Source organism: Artemia franciscana, chromosome 1, assembly GCF_032884065.1.
Source record: "Artemia franciscana chromosome 1, ASM3288406v1, whole genome shotgun sequence".
NCBI lineage: Eukaryota > Metazoa > Arthropoda > Branchiopoda > Anostraca > Artemiidae > Artemia > Artemia franciscana.
Genome location: NC_088863.1, coordinates 31523539 through 31546337, shown reverse-complemented (window position 1 = coordinate 31546337; position 22799 = coordinate 31523539). Strand labels below are relative to the sequence as shown.

The following is a 22799-nucleotide window of genomic DNA, read 5'->3' as shown; positions in this document are numbered from 1 at the left end:
AAATTATATAAGGTTTTCAAGTAATGTCTAAAAAAGAATATCTTGAATTATATCACTATTCTGAATGTGGTGCTATATTTACGATAAAATGCCCCATTTTTGGATTCGCTGTCTAAAGCACTGATAGGTCTTTCACAAACACAGGTAATTTATAGAAAATATTCAGTCTGTGCTTTTTACAGGGACATTTGACTTTTAAGTCATCATAATCTATATTGTCGAGATTCTAATAACAAAATCCACCCAGTGACCGCAAGGCAATTTAGCTAAATTCAACAGAGACAGCATTAACCTAATTAAAAGTTAAAGTTTATATCGTCAACGCATAGCATTATAATTGTGTTCTGGGTGCCTACATATACATCCTTTAATCCGTCAATAAGCTAAATGTATATGCATTCTTTCGCTCTTATTTTGTGATTCTGACCTGAAAAAAACGATCTAGATAGGTAAGAAATTGGAAAAAATTCTTTAGGAACCTTAATTTTGGACAAAAATATTTATGTGAGTGAAAAGTGTACATTAAATTGCTTAAACAGCAAAAAACTGGTAATTGCATAAATGTTTGTATATATTTTAACAAGGGATTTCTACAATTCGAAAACTTAAAAAAAAAACAAAAGTTTATAGCTTAGTAGACGATCGGTGCTAGAAATCAGACTTACTTCAAAAATCAAATATCTTAGAAAAGACTAGTATGAAAAGACATATCAGTATGAAAAACTTATCTAGAGATAGACCCAAAAAACGAAAATTTGCCAATTCGTTGGAAAAAAAAGGAATTTTTTGCTCCACCACCTGAAAAATTAACAAATCAACAACCTGGACCATCATGTAATACTAGACCAAAAGGGACAGCTAAAGCAAAGGGCATTGGCCTTGAATTTGCAAGTGTTATAAATGATAATTCATTGGAAGAAAAAGGAAGTTTTTATTTTGTCTTTCTTAAAGAGCTTGACAATACCCCATTTCTTTAATCAATAGGAATATTTTCAGTTTCCCATATCTGAGTAAGAGCCTGGTGAGGAGGCTCGGTCATGACTTCAGCTCCATACTCCAATAGTTCAGGCTGTTAGGCGTCAATTCTTGCACCTTTGCCATTCTTAAGCTTTTGCAATGCTGTCTTGACTTCGAGCAAGCTTAAAGGTTCTTCACTTATGTCAAGTTGGAGGAACGGTAGCTCAGCCAGAGAGGATACAGGGTTAGTAGGCGGCAGAAAATTTAGTACCTCTTTGAAGTATTCTTTCTGTCTCTTATCTATGTCTTCCTTTTTTTAAGAGGTTGACTAGTCTTACTTTCAATCGCAGAAGCCAGCTTTCTGAAATCTCCGGTTATTTCCTTTGTGATACGGTAGACTGTCAGCCTGTCGCGCTTACTGGCAGCTGTCTGTGCTTCAGCTGCCTTTGTCTAAAACAAAGGCCGTTTGTCCACTCTTGTAGTTCGCTGTACGGACTTCCTTATACTTATATTTCATATGATCTTTGTGCTCGACAATGGACTCACTCTTGCTTGATTCCAACATAATCTTGGGCTCTTTCTGGTCATTTATAAATTTCGAATGTTTGTCCCTGATCCAATGTTCCCTTTTCTTTTTCGCATATCCAATCTTCTCTTCGGCGACATGCGGCACCCATTGTACAATAGACTCCCATCTCTCGTTCACCGCTGCAGAAGTGTCTTCAGTTGAAAGACTTGCAAACCTGTTAGCAAGACCTACACAGTACGCTTGTCGAAGATTCTTGTTTTGGAGCGTATGGACGTCGAAGGATTTGATAGCGTTTGGTGCTTCCTCACGGCTTTCAGCTGAAGCTTGAAACTGATAATTATCAGTTGGTGGTTGGAGTAGGAATCTGCACCACGGTAAGTTCGCACATCCTCCATTGGTCGTTTATGACGCTTTTTCACTAATATGTGGTCAATATGGCTTCTTTTAGCACCGTTAGGGGAAGTCCAAGTATATTTGTGTACTTTTCGGTGGGGGACCCATAAGCCACCTACTATCAGGCTACGCCTAGCACAAACCCGGCTGCAGCGATAGTTAGCAACCTAGCAAGAGACGATCACGTCCCATAGTAAAAACTTAGATACGCCATAACTTTTAAAAAGAGTGTCGGATCAAAACAAGAATTACAGTATTAGAGCCGCCTTGTCCGAAACCACTATGAAGGAAATTTAAAACAAGGAAATGAACAACAAGGAAAATCTATTCGCTCGAAAAACGAGAAAAGTGGCTGCAAGCACGATATTCTGCTTTGACGGTATCTTTTTTATTCATTCTCCGCAGCCAGCGAAGCACTGGAACATCATCGAGAGCTGTTTAAAGGAAAATTATGTATTTAAAAAACCTTTTAAAATGAACAAAACTGATTTTTAAAATAGAACCATTTTTTTTTTTACTAAAACTGCATTTTTGTATGACACTGAAGGAGCAAACATAAATCATCTTGCGTACGAAGATTAACATAGGATTTTTAACATTAAAAAAAAAATCGATATAGTTGTATAAAATGCTAATTTTTTTTTACTTTTTTAGAGTTTTAACACAAATCCTATCTGTCAATTGAAACTAGAATAATTCTGGAAAATTTTAAACAAAATAATTTTATTTCATTTCTCAGTTCAAAGTTACAATTATCGACTGGAAAAAAAAAAACTTTTTTGGCTTAACTCCTAAAGTGAGTATCTTTATAACGTTACGCAATGTTTCCATAGAAAAAAAAAAAAAAATCAAAATAAATTTTATTTAAGGTTCCAGTTCAGAATCACTAAACCTATTCAGAGACTATTACGTCTTATAGTAAAAACAACAATACCCCATAAGTCCTAAGAGTAGTGTCAGATCAACACAAGAAGTTCACTATTAGAACTGTTTTGTCCGAAACCACTATATAGGAAACTTACTGTTCTTCGGCTTGAACAGCAAGGAAAATTTGACATGAAAAACAAGAAAATTGGCTGCAAGCACGATATTCTCCACCAACGGCATCTTTTTTTCTTTCCGTTTTTTCTTCTCCGCAGTTAGCAGGGCATTGAAACATGATAGATGGCTGTTTAATGGCTCATTTTAAAGGAAATTATATATTTAAAAATATTTCGTGGTATAGCACTGGAATAACAAATGTTATAAACATCATCTTACAAGCGACGATAAAAATAGTATTTTTAACGATAAAAATAGTATTTTTAACATCATACTAAGCATGTAGATATAGTAGCGTAAAATGCGGTAATTTTTTAGGGCTTTAACAAAAAATCTGATTTGTCAATTGAAACAAAAATGATTCATGAAAATTTTAAATAAAATAATTTTATTTCATTATAGAAAGGATCGGTATATTTACTTGTATCTTGGGAATATTTTATTTTTTGTTGTTTGTCTCTAACTATTCCAAAGAAGAAAAAGCCGTAGGTTTGTTCTTGTTTGTAATAAGCTATATTTCCAGGCAAGGTCTTAACGGTAAATTTGTGGTCAAAGTTATGTGAAAAAGTGGAAAAATTATAAAATTTTCATGCATAAATCATTTGAAGGATCGATATAGTTCATTATACATTACCATTACACAAAAACACAAAGGATCGATATAGTTACATGACGGATCATAATAGCTATTGATAAATGAAGATTATATAAATTTGATCAGTATCATGGTTGTAGAGGTAGCTGAAATTTCATAAGGGAATGGTATAGCTAATTATAAATGGGAATTATGTTAGCTTCGTTGTTATCATATAATAATTAAAAGTTAAGAAACTACGAGTATCTTTTGAGATGTAGCTTTTCTGGGTATGGCACCATATGTGACTGACATGGCTGACCAATTCTCTGGGGTTCATACTACTATTCCAACTAAGAAAGAACCATAGGCTCTGGCCAGTTTGTAATTATCTTTGAAAAGCTATGACTGCAGCTGTATCTCTAACCTAGTCATGGTTGTAGAAGTAGCTGTAACCTAGTAAGGGGTGAATGCGTCCATTAGTAACAAAAACGATATCCCTAAACCTCCGAGAATGGTGTAAGATTGAAACACAAAAAACACCTGTTGAACAGCCTTGTCCTGAAGCTCTATAGTCAGGGATGCAGATATAACTAGCAGCCAAGTAAGAAACACTCACGTCCTACAGAGAAAAATACAATAACTCCTATAGTAAACAACGAACCCTAGCCTGTAATAGCTGAAATATTAACACATCCGAGTCAAACTCCCTCCTAAGAGTCTCATGTGGCCTTTTTCTTATTAGTACCCTTATCTTCTATAGGTTGTTTCTTATGGAGACGCAATTCCACAGTGACTATGTTTCCCCTAAGGCAGCCAAACAGCTAAGATAAAATAAAACTAAGTTTCTCTTGGGTAAATGATAAATTATGTTTTTATCAGAGCTTGTTAAAAGACAACAACTATAAGATACAGTTGTCCAAATGAAGAAGTTTTTGCTAACCAATACATTTGGTGTTTCTGCTCGCCATCTTCATTTCCTTGAAAAACATTTTCATAAACGTTGCTTGTTAAAAACAATTTTATTCCGTATAATTATTCATTATTCTTCACAAAAGAAATTCAAGAGAACCTAAAACAACTTGTGAAATAATCATAACTTTTTTTGTGATTCCTCGTCAGTTTTAGTCCTACCTTAATTTAATAAGTGTTATTGAATAAAAATGAACTGACAGTGTCAATAAATTAATCGTTTAATGAAAATGGCAACGCTGTCTTCTAAAATACAGTACCATCATCACAAATAACTTCTAGGCTTGCTTAAAACCCAGCCATTACTTTAACATTGCAGTATCGCCCAGTTTGACAACTGTATTATATACAATTGAATGTGGGCATGACCCAATACTTAATAATAGCAGTTATTTGGTGACTGAATAATGACTATAACGGTTGAAAAAAAATAATACATTTTTACCTCTGGCATAAACTTAAAATTGTTCAAATATTTTAGATTTAAGTCTCGTTAGTATAGATAGAGCAATATCTTCACTGGATTTGTGACGAAATATACATAGTCCAGTAAAACTACGAAAAAAAAGGCCAAGCCTCGGCTTTAAAGCAACATATTTTTTTTTTGGCTACCTTAATGTTCAGAATTTTTTTTAATCACGTATCCAAATAGGCAGAAATCAACAGTGTTAAAATACCTCTTTTTCAGGGAAAAGAGTGGAAGGGGGGGGGGGAGGGGCTCGAATTTCAATTTTTTCGACGTTGTCTGGATTGAAAAGTCATATCTTATTAATTCGTGCTCAAGAAGACTGAAAAGGACATCAGAATTAGAAAGTTTTATCGATTAATTCCCCATTTCCACCAAATCATGGTCAGATGGGACTGAAAAATCAGAATCTTAATTTGTGCAGTATTTGGTGGGTTGAAAGAATATAACAATTTTGGATATTTGGATATGCCAAAATCAGCTATTCCGGCTATTGGAATAGCCGATTTTGGATATGCTATTGAGCAAGTTTTTCTGAACATTTTGGTGCCAAAAACAGTAATTGTCTGTTCAACACAACATCATTAAGAAATGAAGTTAGGTTACTCCTAATGAAATATACCTAAAGATGGTGATAATGTAATACTTTAAAAATAAAGTTACGGAATTTATGACAAAGAATTATGGAAAGCAGGTCTTACAGAACGCATTATATTAAATACCTGACCCAGCCTAACCTAACTTAACCTAACCCCTAACCACCTCGTAAATATTAAATACTTAATTAAAATATACATACATTGTAGTTTTCTCACTAAAAAAAAAAAAAAAAAAAACATCATAGCCGGTTCAAACCGGATTTGTCAGATCTTAGTGTAATTCTTGAAGATCTTCTGTACCCCGAAAAAATTCTGTTGCTCAAAAACCGTGCTTTTACTGGACTGTAAGTTTCTTTTTCGAAAATATCCCTCTTAACCGGACTAGGCAGAAAAATTATCGATCTTTACGGATACTTGCCAAGTGTAATTCTTCGTCCGTATCTTCTGTAGTCTTGTTTGCCTGTCTTTGCTTATTTCTACTATAATTGATTGAGGCATATAACACTTTTGGTTCGGCTCTTTTGTCTTCCAGCTTCAAAGGAAGCCCTGTTTTTCCTCTCGGGTCGTGAACGTTGCACCTTAAATTACCAGAAAATAATAATAAATACAGGTGACTATGACAAAATAATCCATCAAACACCAAAAATATGATTTATTTTATATCGTCATGATTTTTAAATACATTTGAAGAATCTCAAATAATGCTAGAGCAGTAATTTAGGATGTTGATTGAAAATGTTTACTAAAAGGACCATTGGTGTAGTCTGTGAAAACTTTTATTATGCTATTATAGCCTATATAATTTTCTCATTGGACAAGAAATTTCATAGAAGAACCACCAAAAATGAATCTAGAAGAATTCAATGTTCAAAAATGGAATCTATGCTTGTATCGTCATAATTTCAAAAATAAATCCAAAGAACTTCAAATATCACTATAGCAGTGATTTAGAATGTTGGTAGAAAATGTTTCCCTAAAGGATTATTTGGAGAATATGTGACAGCCTTTATTCTGATATTTTATAAAATTTTCTCATTGGACAAGAAATTTCCTAGAAGAAACTAGCTTCATTTTTAACGACAGCTTGACGCCCATAACTCCCTCTTAACTACGAAGATGATAGAAGCACAAAGTCATTTTGAGCGATTATGTTAATCATAAGTTTATTTTCAAAATCTCTATTTTTTTCTTTTTTTTTTCTCTGAAGCAAAAATTCGTTACCGTTCTGAAAAGGCTAAACTTTAGAATAGTATTTTCACATCTACTTGCCATGTGTCGTGTACATCTTCTCATCTTTGGCTGTTTTCTCAAATTGTTGAACTGATTTCAGGATGGTTTATAATGATACTGGTTTTTATGGTACTTGGTAATTACCAAGTGACATATAGCGACCGTAATTTCTGTCCGTCGGTCTGTCTGTCTGTCGGTCCCGGTTTTGCTAGTTTATGCACTTCAAGCTAAGCTCGGACGATGAAAGTTGGCAGGTATATAAGGGACCGCATCAGATTAAATTAGAAATAGTCGCTTCCCTGACTTGACCATCTGGGGGGGGGGGGCAAGCGAAAAAGATAGTGGAGAAGAATTTTATTTGCATATAAAAAATTATTGTTGTTCTTAAGTGTGGCTTGCTTGTCTTGTGGTATGATTCTCGCTTAGGGTGTGAGAGGTCTTGGGCTCGAATCCCGGACCACTCCATTTTGTAACTGAAGAAGATCCGAAACTAGATACGTGATCGATATAGCGATCGCTGAAATTTGGCAGGCGTATCAGGGACTGGACCAGATTTAATTAGAAATAGTCACTTCCCCGATTCGACCATCTGGGGGGAGAGGATGGACAGTTAATTGGAAAAATTAGAAAAAATGAGGTATTTTTAATTTACGAAGGGATGATCGGATCTTAATGAAATTTGATAGAAGGACCTGGTGTCTGAGAGGTCCTTATATAAACTTAGACTGGATCTGGTGACATTGGGACATTGGGGGGGGGGTCAAACAAAAACCTTGTAAACGGAAAATCTTGGAAAATGCTTTGAGTGGAGAGATCGGGATGAAACTTGATGGGAAGAATAAGCACAAGTTCTAGATACCTGACTGATATAACCGGACCAAATAAGAGCTGGGGAATTTCTAGTGCTTTGGCGATTTCGAGAATAAGCGCAAGTTCTAGATGCTAGATTGACATAACCAGACTGGATGTGATCTCTCGTCAAAAGTGCCATATGAGCTCTTAGCTCTTGCTAAGTACTTCGGGTCTACAATGTTATGATGAATTCCTCGGAATTCCCAGATCTCGGTCTACCTTATGAATGCATTTTGACATCAAATTTAGCCAATTTAACATAAATAAAATATGAAGCCATAATAAGCTATAGTTTAATTAAGGTCATTGCATGTAATGTCCTAGTGTAGATTTATGTAATTACTCCTTCTAAAAACGGTATAACAGCCCATTCAATTCATGGTACCATTAAATAAGTCTGAAATATTTCTAATCACCAAAGCTAATTGTAGTATTTTGCAGACAATCTGACTTTAAGCATGACCTAAGCACTATATTCACCACGCCTTACATTATTTTTAAAGGATATGTAAATTTTCACCAGATGAGTGGAAAACATAAATACAGTCATAATCTGTGTGTAGCAAAAATACATTACATATTCCCAGCTATGTTTCGAAATATTTTGTTATTAGATGAGGCATCTTGGTTATCGACGGTATCGAGGATATCTTATGTCAGGTAAGTATGATAAAGAATTTGCTTATTAGTAAGGGTAAGCATTGCAATAATAAATCCATACAAAGAGCAAAAAGTCAGAAAAACTATGCACAAATTTCAAGGAAATCATAGAAAAAAATATATTTATAATTAAGGATTCTGTCTGCGTGCTTACCTGACTATGCTAAAAAGGACTTACACGCAAGGGCATATCCAGGGGAGGTGCTGGGCTTAACACCCTCCCTTAATATTTGTCCTACTCATAAGAGATTGGATTGCTTGCGGGAGTTGTAAATTCTTCAAGAGATAGGGCATCCTCAAAGTATATTTTTGGAATTCCGTTGATAATTTTTAGTTCTTATTCTTGACGTTTAGACGAGTTGAATCTCGTCTTACAACCCCTTAAATATCGTTCTTACGTCGGAGCTTTTTTATTGTTAAGTTAATACTACTTCAGTTTTTGGTGTAAAAAAAAAAAAAAACGAACAATTTTACGTAAATTAATACAGTAATCAAATCAAGTTTAGCTTGATATTGAGTAATCCAGTCTTTAATTGCATTTATTAAAATTGTATTCTGAAACTTTTTAATTCCGTCAAGCTACCACATTTTTTATATAAGTTATGCGAAAAACTGTTTATTGAAAATAAAAACAATTTTCTATAAAAATTTTAAATTATAAAAAACTAAAAACTTTAAAAAGTTGAAACTATTGGAAAACTGTTTACTGAGGCTCCCAGTTTCAGAGGCATTAATGGCGTGTGGTAGCACACTCGTTACTAGGGGTGCACGTAGTCGATACAAAATCAACGGTAATTATAGTGAATTTTCGGTGAGAAGGGAGATTTCTGCGTGGGAACTTTCCAAGAGAAATTTTACACTGGGGGAATTTGTCAGAATTCCTATACAACATTCTTTTTATTTTCTTACTTTCTCATTGCCAACTCAATTTTACATGTGGAGATATTAAGGGGGGATTTCTTACCAGGTTGGAATTGTATAGAGTATCTTTTTATAGGGAAGAATATTCACCCCGTAGAATATTTTCATATTTTCCAAGGTAGAAATTCTCCGTGAGGAAGTTGTTCACGGGATTACCAGTTTTTTGCTCTTTAAGCAATTTATTGTACTTCTTCATGCATGAAAATATTCAGTTTTTCCACATAAGTATGACAAGTGTGACAACATCATTGTAATACTGATATATACAACAATGACGTCACTCACATGATTTCCCCCCCCCCAAAATTAAGGCTCTTAACGATTTATATAAATTTCTATCCTATCTAGATTTAAACCTATTTTTTTAACTATGACCTATTAGGCCAGAATATCCAAGGATACAAATTTTCCCGAAAAAATATGGAGCAGTTTTCAAGAAAAAATAAAGACATGAATAAATACACAATTATTGCTCGATTATAAAGATAGTGCATGCTTCCGAGTTTACTCATGGATATTTCAATAATGTTGCTCTGATGGTAAGTAGTCGATTTAAGTGTCGATCTATTTTTCGCCACCGATTCTTTGGTATGTTTATTAAGCATATCAGTAGGCATTCACTTGTTTGTTAAAGAACATCAAAGATGTTTCAAACAATAGCGATAGTGGAGCAGCACTTTAATTTACCCATTCTATCGAGCTAGATTTAATCCCTCAGCAATCAAACTACATTTGTTTCAGACATACTCCTTAACAAAAATCCCTTGTCAGACATTTCCTTAATACAGTGCCTTTTCTATAGATAGAATAGGAAGCTGGAAAGAAAATGACCACGTTTTTATTGGAAAATAGCTAGTATGCGGAGGAAGAGTCCGATATGTGTGATAAACAATCCTAGGCTAAGCTTTTAGGGGATGATGTGGAAATATTTATGCCTGTTGACTGTTGCCTAGATAAAAGATCATGCCATAAGAATAAAAGAAATAACTGTCTGGAATAAAAATTATGTTCAGGCGTTTAATCAAATAATGTAAATGTTTGGAACTTAAATAAACAGAGTTGCTGCACAGGGAAGAGCTACAATTTTAGCGATCATTTTTTTAAGAAAAGATGCACAGAAGATTGTCATCGCACATTATATTTTACAATTGCCAGTAATTGTTCGCATGTTAATGTTTATTTTCGTTTGGAGCAAAAACTTAATTATGTTTAACCGACTGTCCTTCTAATCCATAATTACATAATGTTGCTTGGCTTTGACGATTCATAAGCTTGAAATTATATCGAATTTCAATTTGATAACATTCTTAAAAAACAGGAACAAAAAAAAAAACAGAACGGTAAAGGTTATTATTATTATTATTTAAGAATTAACGACGTTTCTTGACTACTAAGGTCCCTGCGTTGGCCCTGCAGTGCATTCCTGCAGCGTGATTCGATCTCTGGGTCCCATATTATCAAGCTAAGGTCAAATCCACTGCGCCACCACAGGACATGGTAAAGGTTGATCACCGACCGGTCAAACATTTGAAAAAAAGACAGAAGCAAGTCCAAGGCTATTTCTTAAATAGCTAAAAATAACTTAAATCGCCTAGAAAGCTTTTCGTAAGTTTTACTTTGGTGCTTGAAATTTTCTGAATGTCGTGCTCAAAACCAACCGGAAATTTCCTTGAATAGCTTTTCTCATTGCTAGCACAAAGGGAAAAAATAACAGTGATGAACATTTTATTATGAGTCAATTAAAAGCAATCTTATAACTTGCGCCAAAGAAAATAAATAAAACCTCAAAGTCAATTTTTTTTGCACTAGCTCTAGCTCTCTTTGCTCTAGAGCAAGTGTAGATTCCCAAAGAATCAAAACTTTATCCACATCCTTTCCGGGGCTTTCAGAACTGATTTTCATAAATGAGTTAATAACACAAGTTTTTTGGGGTCAGATAACTTCATTCGAAGTTGGTCCTTGAATGACTCTTTTCTTAACATCCTTCTAGCGTTTCTGACTGTCAAACGATCCTCAATTAAGACACGAACTCAGGCGAATGCTGATTAATTCTGGAAAACTTTTTAAACAAAAGAAGGGACTTCGCAGCTACTCATGTGTGTATGTTCCTCATAATCTTTCATTTTTGTTTAGGAGAAGAAAGTAGTATTTAACATGGTGATATTCAGATTGAACTATTTTGACTAATTAAGGGGAAATTGCTCCTTTAAGACCAGTTTTCCCGAGATATTACAAAATATGGATACCCCTAACCTACTTTAAAAATGAAAAAAAAGGATTAGTATGATATATTTGGACATAGGGCACCAAAAATAATAATAACTTAGGCACTAGTCTTAAGAAAGCCCGCAAAAGATTGGCCTCTCGACTTCATCACATACACTTTCGCAAATCAAGTTCTAATATGTAAGCCAAACAATATGCATTAAAAAAAACCCAGAACGCGTGGCTACCATCGGTGTTCTCCTAAAGGGATTTAAGGAAATGGACTACAGGTACTAAGGAAGTGGACAGAAAAACGACACGACTAAACAGGACAACAATATATGAGATAATTTTAGAAGCTTAAATGTTCTTACAAGACCGATATTTCCTCCCACCTCTGAACAAAAACACCTGATATTCTCAAAGAAACAAGATTTTCTCAAAAAAAAAAAAAAATTGAACACCGTATTCCTATTCCTATAAATGAGTAGCCCCCTCTCACCTATCGAAATATCTAGACTATGTACTATTTCTTAACATTCTCCTAATTCGAAAGTTTTTGCTTTTTGAAAATAAGAAAAATTGAATGAAAAGGTATTCAATCAAACACTTCGTGTTAACGAACTGTAGTAAGGAGCGACCGAAAATCTGATTCTAAATTTATAAATTTCATTAAGATCAGTCTTACCCATCAAAAGTTACGAGCCTGAGAAAATTTGCCTCATTTTAGAAAATAGGAGGAAACACCCTCGAAAACTCATACAATCTTAACGAAAATCGCACTATCAGATTCAGCGTATCAGAAAACCTTATTTTCCTAAGTTCCAACAAAATGTGGAATTTCGTATTTTTTGCCAGAATACAGATCACGGATGCGTGTTTATTTGTTTTTTTTTCCCCCAGTGGTGATCGTATCGACTGAGTGGTCCTAGAATGGCGTGGGAGGACTCATTCTAATGGAAATTAAAGGTTATAGTGCCCTTTTTCAGTGACCAAAAAAATTGGAGGGCACCTAGGCCCCCTCCCACGACCATTTTTTCCCAAAAGTCACCGGATCAAAATTCTGAGATAGCCATTTTATTCACCATAGTCGAAAAACCTAATAACTATGTCTTTAGGAACGACTTAGTCCCCCGCAGTTCCCGTGGGAGGGGCTGCAAGTTACAAACTTTGACCTGTGTTTATGTATAGTAATAGTTCCTGGGAAGTGTACAGACCTTTTGAGGGGGATTTTTTTGGTTTAAGGCGAAAGTTGAGGGGGGAGGGTACGTGGAAGGATATTTCCATGGAGGAACATCTCATGAAGGACGAGAATTTCAATGAAGGGGGTGCAGGATTTTCTAGCATTATTTGAAACAACAATAAAAAAAATAAGAAAAGTTTTTTCTACTGAAAGTAAGGAGCAGCACTAAAACTTAAAACAAGCAAAAATTATTGCGCATATGAGGTGTTTACCTCCTCGTAATACCTCACTCTGTACGCTAAAGTATTTTTAGTAATTTCAACTATTTATTCTACGGTCTTTGTGATTCAAAGGTCATTCTTAAGGAATTGGGACAAAATTTAAGCTTTAGTGTAAAGAGCGAGGTATCGACGAGGGTTGAACCCTTTCGTATACGCAATGAAAACATACGAATATAGAAGTTCGTTACATCAGTTAATTCGTAAGTTACTTATATTTTTTACCAATGAAAATGTTCGTAAAAAATTAAAAGTTCTAGTTGCCTTTTTAAACAATCAAAAAATTGGAGGACAACTAGGCCTCCTCCCTCGCTCTTTTTTCTCAAAATTTTCCGATTAATTGCAATTTATTAATATGCAAATTTCGTTTTAATTATTTATGTGCGGAGAGCCAAGATCAAAACATGCATTAATTCAAAACGTACAGAAATTAAATAAAAAACAAGTTTTTTTTTTAAATGAAAGAAGGAGCAACATAAAAACTTAAAACGAACAGAAATTATTCCGTATATGAAAGGGGCTTTTAAGCTTCTTTAAGCTAGATTTTCTAACTGTTTTAAAAAGTGGAGTCAAGAGAAAGAGTCAAACTTTAGCATAAAGAGCGGGGCGTTGAGGAGGAAAAGCCCCTTTCATATACGAAATAATTTCTGTTCGTTTTGAGTGCTAATGTTGCTCCATACTTTCATTTCAAAAAACTTGTTTTTTTTTATTTAATCAAGGTAAGAAGCTACCCTGTTTAAAGCTTAACAAGAAAAACTGTCACAAAATATGAAGCGAAACATCTGAAAGTGACTGGTCTATCATCATTACTCAACATAATGGAACGAATTTAAATCCTTAATGAATTAAATAAAAAAACAAGTTTTTTTTTTAACTGAAAGTAAGGAGCGACATTAAAACTTAGAACGACGAGAAATTACTTCGTATATGAAAGGTGCCGCTCCCTCCTCAACACCCCACTCTTCTCTTAGCTTGTCTCTTTGACTCTTTCTCTGAACTTGAAGTTGGTTCTTTCTCTTAACTCTACTTTTTAAAACAGGAAAAAACTATAGCGTAAAGAGCGGGGCGTTGAGGAGGGAACTGCCCCTTTCATATACGAAATAATTTCTCTTCGTTCTAAGTTTTAATGTCACTCCTTACTTTCAGTTAAAAAACGTGTTTTTTTTTATTTAATTTTTGAACGTTTTTGAATTAATACATGTTTTGATTTTGGCTCTCCGCAGATGAATAATTAAAACGAATAATTTACATATTTATTTTTTTGCTAAATGGCTTTCTCATAGTTTTGATCAAATGATTTTGAGAAAAAAGGAACGGGGGAGGAGGCCTAGCTGCCCTCCAAATTTTGGGTTACTTAAAAAAGCAACTTAGAACTTTTAATTTTTGACGAACGTTTTATACGTAACTTACAAATTAGCTTGCCTAACATATTTCTATATTTGTTTGTTTTTATTACGTACTACCTGGGTCGCATGGCACGCGGCAGGCTTCTACATACGAATTCTCATTATCCCTTGTGCTCGGGGTTCCGGCAATGCTATGTCATTTTTGGATGGAATTGATACAGCAAATCGGTTTCGTTTTCTGTTTTAAAACTTCAAACTTTGTTTTTTCTTTTTAAGGTTGTCAAAATATATTCAAATATTTGTGCAGATGCCAGTGTTTTACTCTAAGCAATTTAATAAAATTTAAAAGGAGCCTCAATTTTTTTTAATGTCATTTATCTGTTAGCTGTTACAATATGACGTCATAGTTTCTACTAAACTTCTAACTTTTGATTTTCTGTTTTAAGGTTTTCGAATTACTTTAATCCATTGTCGAAATATATTGAAATATTTGTGCAACCACAAGTTTTTACATTTTAAGCAATTTAATAAAATTTAAAAAGAGCCTCAATTTTTTGAGCGCGTGTAACGGTAATAACGATAATGTAACAGACGGACACAGCATTTATATATATATATATATATATATATATATAAAGATATATATGAGGAGGCTCACACCTTCGCCATTACCTCGCTCTTTACACTAAAGCTTAAATTTTGTCCCATATCCTTAAGAATGACGCCTGAATCACAAAGGCCGTAGAATAAATAGTTGAAGGTACTAAAAATACTTTAGCGTAATGAGCGAGGTATTAGGAGGAGGTGAACCCCTGATACGCATAATAATTTCTGTTCGTTTTAAGTTTTAATGCTGCTCCTTACTTTCAGTTGAAACATCTTTATCATATATATTTTTTCATTGTTTTTTTTTAAATAACGCTAGAAAATCCTGCGCTCCCTTCGTGGAAATTTTCTTCCCCCATGAAAAATTCCTCCATAGAAAGTTCCCCGACATTTCCCCCTCTTCTCAACCTCTCCCCCAACCAAAAAATCCCCCTGAAAACGTCTCTACACTTCCCAATAACCTTTACTATATGTAAACACAGGTCAAAGTTTATAACTCGTAGCCCCTCCCACGGGGACTGTGGAGGAGTAAGTCGTCCCCAAAGACATAGTCATAAGGTTTTTTGACTATGCTGAATAAAATGGCTATCTCAGAATTTTGATCCAGTGACTTTTGGAAAATAATTAGCGTGGGAGGGAGCCTAGGTGCCCTCCAACTTTTTTGGCCACTTAAAAGAGGCACTAGAACTTTGCATTTCCGTTAGAATGAGCCCTCTCGCAACATTGTTGGACAACTGGGTTGATACAATTACCCCTGGAGAATAAAAAAACAAACAAATAAACACGCATCCGTGATTTGTCTTCTGGCAAAAAATATAAAATGCCACATTTTTGTAGATAGGAGCTTGAAACTTCTACAGTAGGCTTCTCTGATACGATGGATACGCTGTTCATTAAGATTCAATGACTTTTAGGAGGTGTTCCCCCTATTTTCTAAAATAAGGCAAATTTTCTCAGGCTCGTAACTCTTGATGGATAAGATTAAACTTATTTAAACTTATATATTTAAAATCAGCATTAAAATGTAATTCTTTTGATGTAGCTATTGGTATCAAAATCCCGTTTTTTAGAGTTTTGGTTATTACTGAGCAGGGTCGCTCCTTACTATAGTTCGTTACCACGAACTGTTTGATGATGTTGCGTTGGAAAAGAGATATGTGCTTCTATTGTTTCCTTCCCCCTGGCTTTATTTTAGAACGGAAAATCGCAAAAACTGAGTGTGGCTCATTTTACATGGAAGCATTTTTCATTTTTTGTATTACGGGACCCAGAGATCGAATCATGCTGCAGCAATGCACTGCAGGGCCGACGCAGGGACCTTAGTAGTCAAGAACCGTCTTTAATCTGATACAATACAATATCAATCTAACAACAGTCATTAGAAAAGTGCCTCTGTTTTTGCTAGAATAGTTAAACCTGAATATCAATAAATTTTTTAAAATTTTAGACGGTGTTGGCAGAATTTACATCGGCGTGTAGTTACAATAATCATCAAGATGGCCATTTTCAACAGACATAATTCTTGCCTTTTCAAATTAAGTTTTAAATGTCCCATCTTTAATACAACCATAAAAAATGTTAATAATTTTAAGTAAAATAAAAGGCAAAGTAAACTTTGCAATGAGTAACTTTGAATAAAAGGCAAAGTAAACTTTGCACGGAAGATCATCTCTGTCAACACCATCTAGTATAGCTTGAGATGGTACTGAGTGAAATATGACAGAAACCATTTTCGACTCGGTTAAATAGAGCTAAACTCTTCAAAAAAGTTCATAAATGCAGGGCAACGTTCTTACACCTCTTAAAGCTGTTTCTGCATAGATATGTTGGAATTTATCTGAAATACTAACCAATCTTTAACTCTTGGCAAGCCAGTCGCATTTTCATCAACCAAACGATGAATAACATTGTCGTTCTCGAGGTTATTATTCAGTCGACTGTCCTGAAAATGACAGAATCTCAAAAAACAATAGAATATATTAAAACAACTTTATATGACTTGAGACCCAACTGAAGACAGGAAAATGGCAGAGTTAATTTTGAATGTGTCATGTAACCTTTTTTTGGAAAACTCAAGTGGATTTAAAATCCACTTCCTTCAGCTGCTTGGGTTTCTATGACTTTTGATTTTAATGACATTTAAAGTTTGTATTCTTAAAGTTATAACATTTTCCAAAGTGTTTATGTTTTTCCAAATTCCTGTAAGAGTTTGACATTGTTACACATTTTTAATCTTCGAAAGAGAAGAGCAAATGCTCAGTTTATGCTTCCTGGGCACCACGGTTGATAAACGTCAACGTTTGAGCTAAAAATCATTCGAGCTAAAATTTTAGTAAGATGGAAAGGAATATTTTTATGAGTTTCTTTCACAATTTAGGCTGTAAATAAATTTATTTTAATCTAAGTTTTAAAGTTTAATTCGAATAAAATTTATCGGATTAATTCAATTTTCAGGCTGTTTAAGGCCTGATCGCGGATCATTTGGTGTAAAAGAATCTATGGGAAAAGTTAAGATTGATGTTTAGTCCTTATTTTGTCCGAGGATCGGTCGTGCTAATGAAGCTGAAAAGGAATTGTGGACCTAAAAAACTCCTCTTTAAAAAGAATTCCGAAAAAGGACTAATTCCAATTTAGTTATCGAAACTTTTAAAATAAGAAGCAAAAACAATTCTAAAAGCAGAACAAACGCTGATCGGTTGACTGTGCGCAGCCGATCATTTTTTGGCGTAAATTGGCGATTTTTTTTTCAGTGCGCTGACGGCACACTGCCACTGAGCATTAGTGCATCTACAGCCACCGAATTTTATTTCGACTTGCCTTCAGAGACTTTATGGAAGAGTATGGAATAAAATTAGAAAGTAAAGTTTTTTTTAGACTTAGATTATATTGATGCTTTGAGGATTCTAGATGAAATTCTTAGCAAAATAAACGATTTTTTTTTAGATTTTTGGAGCTCAGGGTGTAAGAACAAGTGGGTGTACAAGACTTTGAATAAGTGAAGGTGAAGAGATGATTTTGAGTAACGAGAAGATCAGATGATGCCCCTCTGAAAAATGCCTCCCACCATACAAAAGTCCTAGATACGGACCTTGGGATTATATATCAATTTCTAAGTCCACCCTTCCCGTATCTCTCCCTTAGAAATAATTCTGTATTTATATGAAGACTCAACAAGAGTTGGGATGTTTGGGCATTAAAAAACACCTTTTAAGGCATCTCCCTCTCTCTAACTACAAAACAATCAGAGAGCCCCATCGTAGAGGTTTACGGCCTTATATGCAAATGTTTGGAATCGTAAAACGACAGGGAATTTACCTAAGATGGTGAAATTTGTTTAGGCCCTTAAAATATTTCGGCTAGTTAGGGAGGGAAGAAGATACCTCAAAGGGTGCATTTTAATGCCCAAACATCCCAACTCTCACTGAGCCTTCAGATATATACATTATTAGCTCTAAGGGAGAGACGAGGGGAGGGTGGACATAGAAAATATGTATTATCCCCAGGGTAGTGTCAAAGACTCTTGTTTGGGTGGCTGTTTTTCGTAGGGTGGGGGGGGGGGCAAAAAAACTTTTATAGTCTCATTAAAAATGTGAAATTGATAATTAATCCCTCTGGATTTCTGGGAATATTTCTCGTTTACTCAACGATTATTAAGATAAAAAGTAAGATTAAAAAGTAAAGAGTAACATCAACCCAAAATTGAGCAGAATTTATTCCGTATAGGAGAGGAACTGACCTCTCCTCATCTCCACCTCCACCTTATGGTCGTTCAAATGCCGGAGTATGCTTGTCCAGTTAGAAATTAGGAGTTGTAGTCCTTTATTTATAAGGCGAAAGTGATTGGAGACCAACTGGCATCGGGGGGGCGGTATTTTCATAGAAGGGGGAGGGTATTTTTAGTGGTGGTGGAGGGGAAATTTTCAGGTCGAACATTTTCTGTTTTTTTTTCAGGGGAGGGGGTTATTTTCAGTGGGGTGTTTTTTGGGGTGTATCTTCTAGTGGTATTTTCCACGAGGAGTATTTTTCAGCGGGTATTTTACTGGGGGAAATAAATGCCTAGACCTAGACCCATTATTAGTAAAGATAGTGGATACAGTGAAGATCTTAAAAGTAGAAAAGCCAGGCCCAGAGTGTTTCGCCATAGTTGAAAACAGTTTGGAAGAACAGGAAGATAAGTTTGGGAACCAGCATTAGAATATTGGAAGCTATAGTGATGACTCTTGTCATGTATAGTTGTGAAACGTGGGTGCTCCGAAAGACGAAGGATGATTTATTTGACGTTTGTTAGTGAAATTGTCTAAAGAATGTTTTGGGTACCCTTCTATGGTCTAACTAAACGTAATGTCAAACAGTAAGTTGTACGGAAAAATCTGGCTCAATCCCTCTTTCTATGGTAGTAATGGGAGAAAGATTGAGATGGCTAGGACACGCTCTGCTTATGAAAGATGACAGATTGTCGAAAATTGTCCTTTTTGGTGGACCATCTAGGGCCAAACAAAACCCAGGTCGCTCCCAAATTGGATGGGAGGAGGTCTTAAGAAAGGATTTAAAGGCAATTGAAACTTCTTGAGGCTTTGTAAAGAGGGAGGGTTTAAATAGATTGTGATGGGGGAAGATGTGCGTGAGTAGCTCTAGTGGATCCAGGTGGCCTGGTACTGCAATGAGTTGTTGGAAGAAGAAGTGGAAACGCCCTTATAAGTAATAAAAGATAACAGGAAAAACCCTTCTAGCGTTTTGGCCTGAGCAGGGCCAAAATATTAACAAGAAAAAATTTATGAGAAACAATGAAACGGAATTTATCTAGTCTCTAAGACTCAGAAGGCATACTTTCGTGTGGCACATCACTTGCTCCTAAACAGATATGCAGTGCATAAGAAAATGAAACGCTATTACAAACTTTTATTCAACAAAACTAACGGCTACAGAGTATCGCAGATTTGCAAGTCATCTATAAGACTGTAGGCCAACGAATCCACTTACGGGGAAGGATTTACTTAAGCCTCAGGCTTAACGACAGGGTTTCAAGGGTTTCAACAGGGTTTCAGGGTTTCAAGCTTTTGACGACAGGTGCTTCAATAATTTGAATGAATGTTCAAATGATTATTGATATAATCTCTGATCTCCCTTAATAGAAAAAATGCATTTGTATATCAGTGAATATAGGATGAAGCGCACAGTACGGACGCTAAAGGAGGAAAAGGCCCCTTTTATTAAGGACAAGATAGTTTATTTTTACAAATTTTACTTCATCCTGAAAAGCAAAAACGGTAGATGAATTAATTTTCTTAAACCATGGGTCTGCAGAAGTTAAAGTTGACCGAAAAAATGGGATTTGAGGAGATGGTAGTCTTCGCCATATTTAGGATAACCCTGGGCACGATATTAAAGACAAACATAAGATGAATCTTAAAAAACAAGTGTTTTCAAATAAAAACCAAGGACGGCATTAAATTGCATACAAATAGAACTTACAGTATATATGAATTCGTAAATATTTTTTAGGTCAATATTAAGCATTAATACTAAAAATTAGATAATTAGTATACCTAATATTTCAGCAGTCATTCTTCATAATGCTTTGAGAGCGACTGCTGAAATATTAGGGAAATTAAAAATGGGATAAGATGCATTTTTCCCAATGCCTATGAAGAGCTTATTACTGCGTATTTGCTTTGAACAATAAAATTACTATATAATTTTCAGTTTAAAGGTTTAAAAACGCAATCGGTAAGTAAAATAGCTGCCATGACTCATTAACTATATTTGTCTAATCCATAACTGATTCTAAAAATCAATATAAAACCTTAGCGCAAAAACAGGGGTTGAGGAGGGAGCCGCTCATAATTTTTGTTCGTTTTATGTTCTAATATTTCTCTTTACTTTCATCATTGCTCTTTGCTTACGACGCTTAACTATTTTAACTGACAATGCCATTTCTTTAATGTCATGTCATTCTTTTAATTTATTTAATGCCGCTATCCTTCTGGTACTGAACATTATCCACAACTTAGAAACAACACACGCCACGCACCTAACAACCATAAAATTTGTTGGGAAGATATCGATGTATTCCGTCTATTATAGTTACGGCAACAATTACATCGAAATGAACTGTTGTTCTTAGTATCTATTTCAGATTTGTTTTTTCTTATTCTCAAAATCTGTTAAACATGTTTATGTTGTATGTATTTATCTGTATTATACTTTTTTTAGAACTAAAGTGGTTTACTTGAAATTAGTACATATCTCAATTTTGACCTATAGGCCATAGGTTGCCCACAACTGATATAAGCTGTTTTCAGTTTGAATATTTGAATAAAATCTCAGGTTGGTGAAAAGATTAAATGAAACCTTATAAAGAGGTTTCTTTTTTTGCATCAATAATCTTTAATTTTTCTATAATAAATCACGCTAAAAAATTCATTAAATTCACTTAAATTCATTAAAATTCATTCATTACTGCGTAATGGCAGTAAAACCAAGTAGGACTTGGTTTGAACATATGGGCTTGGCATTTATTACTTTTACCAAAAAAAATATATATGCAAAATATACTGACCATTCAAAATATCTTTGAGTGTAAAATTGGTCCCCAAGACGAGAAATCCATCCCTAAAACTATCAATGTCGTTGGGAATAAATAACCAATTTCTGCTGAATATTACATATTTACATTAACATTTCTGCCAAAATGTTTTTTTTTTATCACGAAAAATCCTACCAGATTGGTGTGATGCATTCTTTGCTGTAGAACTGTCTTTGAGAAAAGCTGAATACTTTGCAACTTATAAAGGGTCATCATATAAACAAAAAGTTAAGACTTTAAAACTCAAAGATAAACGTCAAAAACTGAAATACATTGTTTATTTAAGATCCAAAACAGGAGCCAGTCATTAATTAAAGACAAGAATTTATGTTGTTAAGATGATAGAACAAACCAAAAATAAATAAATAATGAGAGTTTTGTGTTGTATTTTAACCAACCTGATTTTATCTTGGACAAGAATTTATTTATGAAGGAAAAACCTGACAGATAAAGCGGAAAGGTTGAAATGAAAAATGAATCTTGAGCATAACAAACGAGGGATAAAAAGTGCCTGAAGGGGTGTTGATTGCATAAAGGATACCAGTTTGTCCATAGAAACCTAATAGCCTAATTAGACTGTATTATCGCTAATATAGCTAATAAGAGACCTACTAAGGGGATATCTACAGGGGGAAAGTCTGAAAAAGTTTCTCAGAAGCGAGGGCAAAGTTTTGATAACTCAGAACACGAAAATGATTATAATTTCTGCAAATATCTCATATGGGTAGTGTCTTTTATTTCAAGCTTCTCTCCCCGTGCAAGTGCCCATGGGCAGTTCTAATTTGAAAAACCTCGTCATAGACCTGAAGAACAGTATTAACCCCACAGTTTATTGAAAAACAATTTCTTTTAATGTTCATATACCAAAACAATTAGCTGGTTGCTTCGAAAATGGACAAAAAGATTGTGTCCTACAAAATTAGCCGTAATTTGATACAGTAAAATCAAGCCTGTCTTTATTGGAAATATTATATTGGTGCGTAGAAAGATAAATATGAGCTAAAAAACATTCACGGTCAGGCTCGGTGGGAAAAAACGATTTGACATGAACAAAACTTGAAAAGCACGAAAATCCAGATTCTTATGTGATTTTTGACAGCATTCCCGTTGTTTTTCTCCTCCCTTTTAGCGAGGTCCGCAAAATGTATTCCTTTCATGTCCCTTTTCATTAGAAAAAAAAGTCGCATGGGCCAGCTTGGGTGAAGAAGGTGGTGGTTTTGACACAGTGGTCATACGATTTTGGAGCAAAAACCAGAGCAGAGGAAAGTGTTTTGTGAGCGGGAGAATTGCCGTAATGCAAAAAAGTGTTCTGGCCTTTTTCCATAAATCTGGCCTTTTTAGTTGCAAACTGTTGCGTAATCTTCTCATAACCTCCAAGTAAAATCCTTGGTTCACTGTCTG

The 22799-nt window shown here is 34.7% G+C and overlaps 1 protein-coding gene across 1 annotated transcript in view; it reads right to left on the bottom strand.

Annotated features, from left to right (window-relative positions):
• LOC136028548 (uncharacterized) overlaps window positions 1-22799 on the bottom strand; it is a gene marked incomplete in the record, with an annotated part of 245638 nt that overhangs the window by 1601 nt on the left and 221238 nt on the right. The window contains 1 exon segment of the mRNA XM_065706396.1: window positions 5950-6101. Within this exon segment, the coding sequence (XP_065562468.1) occupies window positions 5950-6101 (152 nt within the window).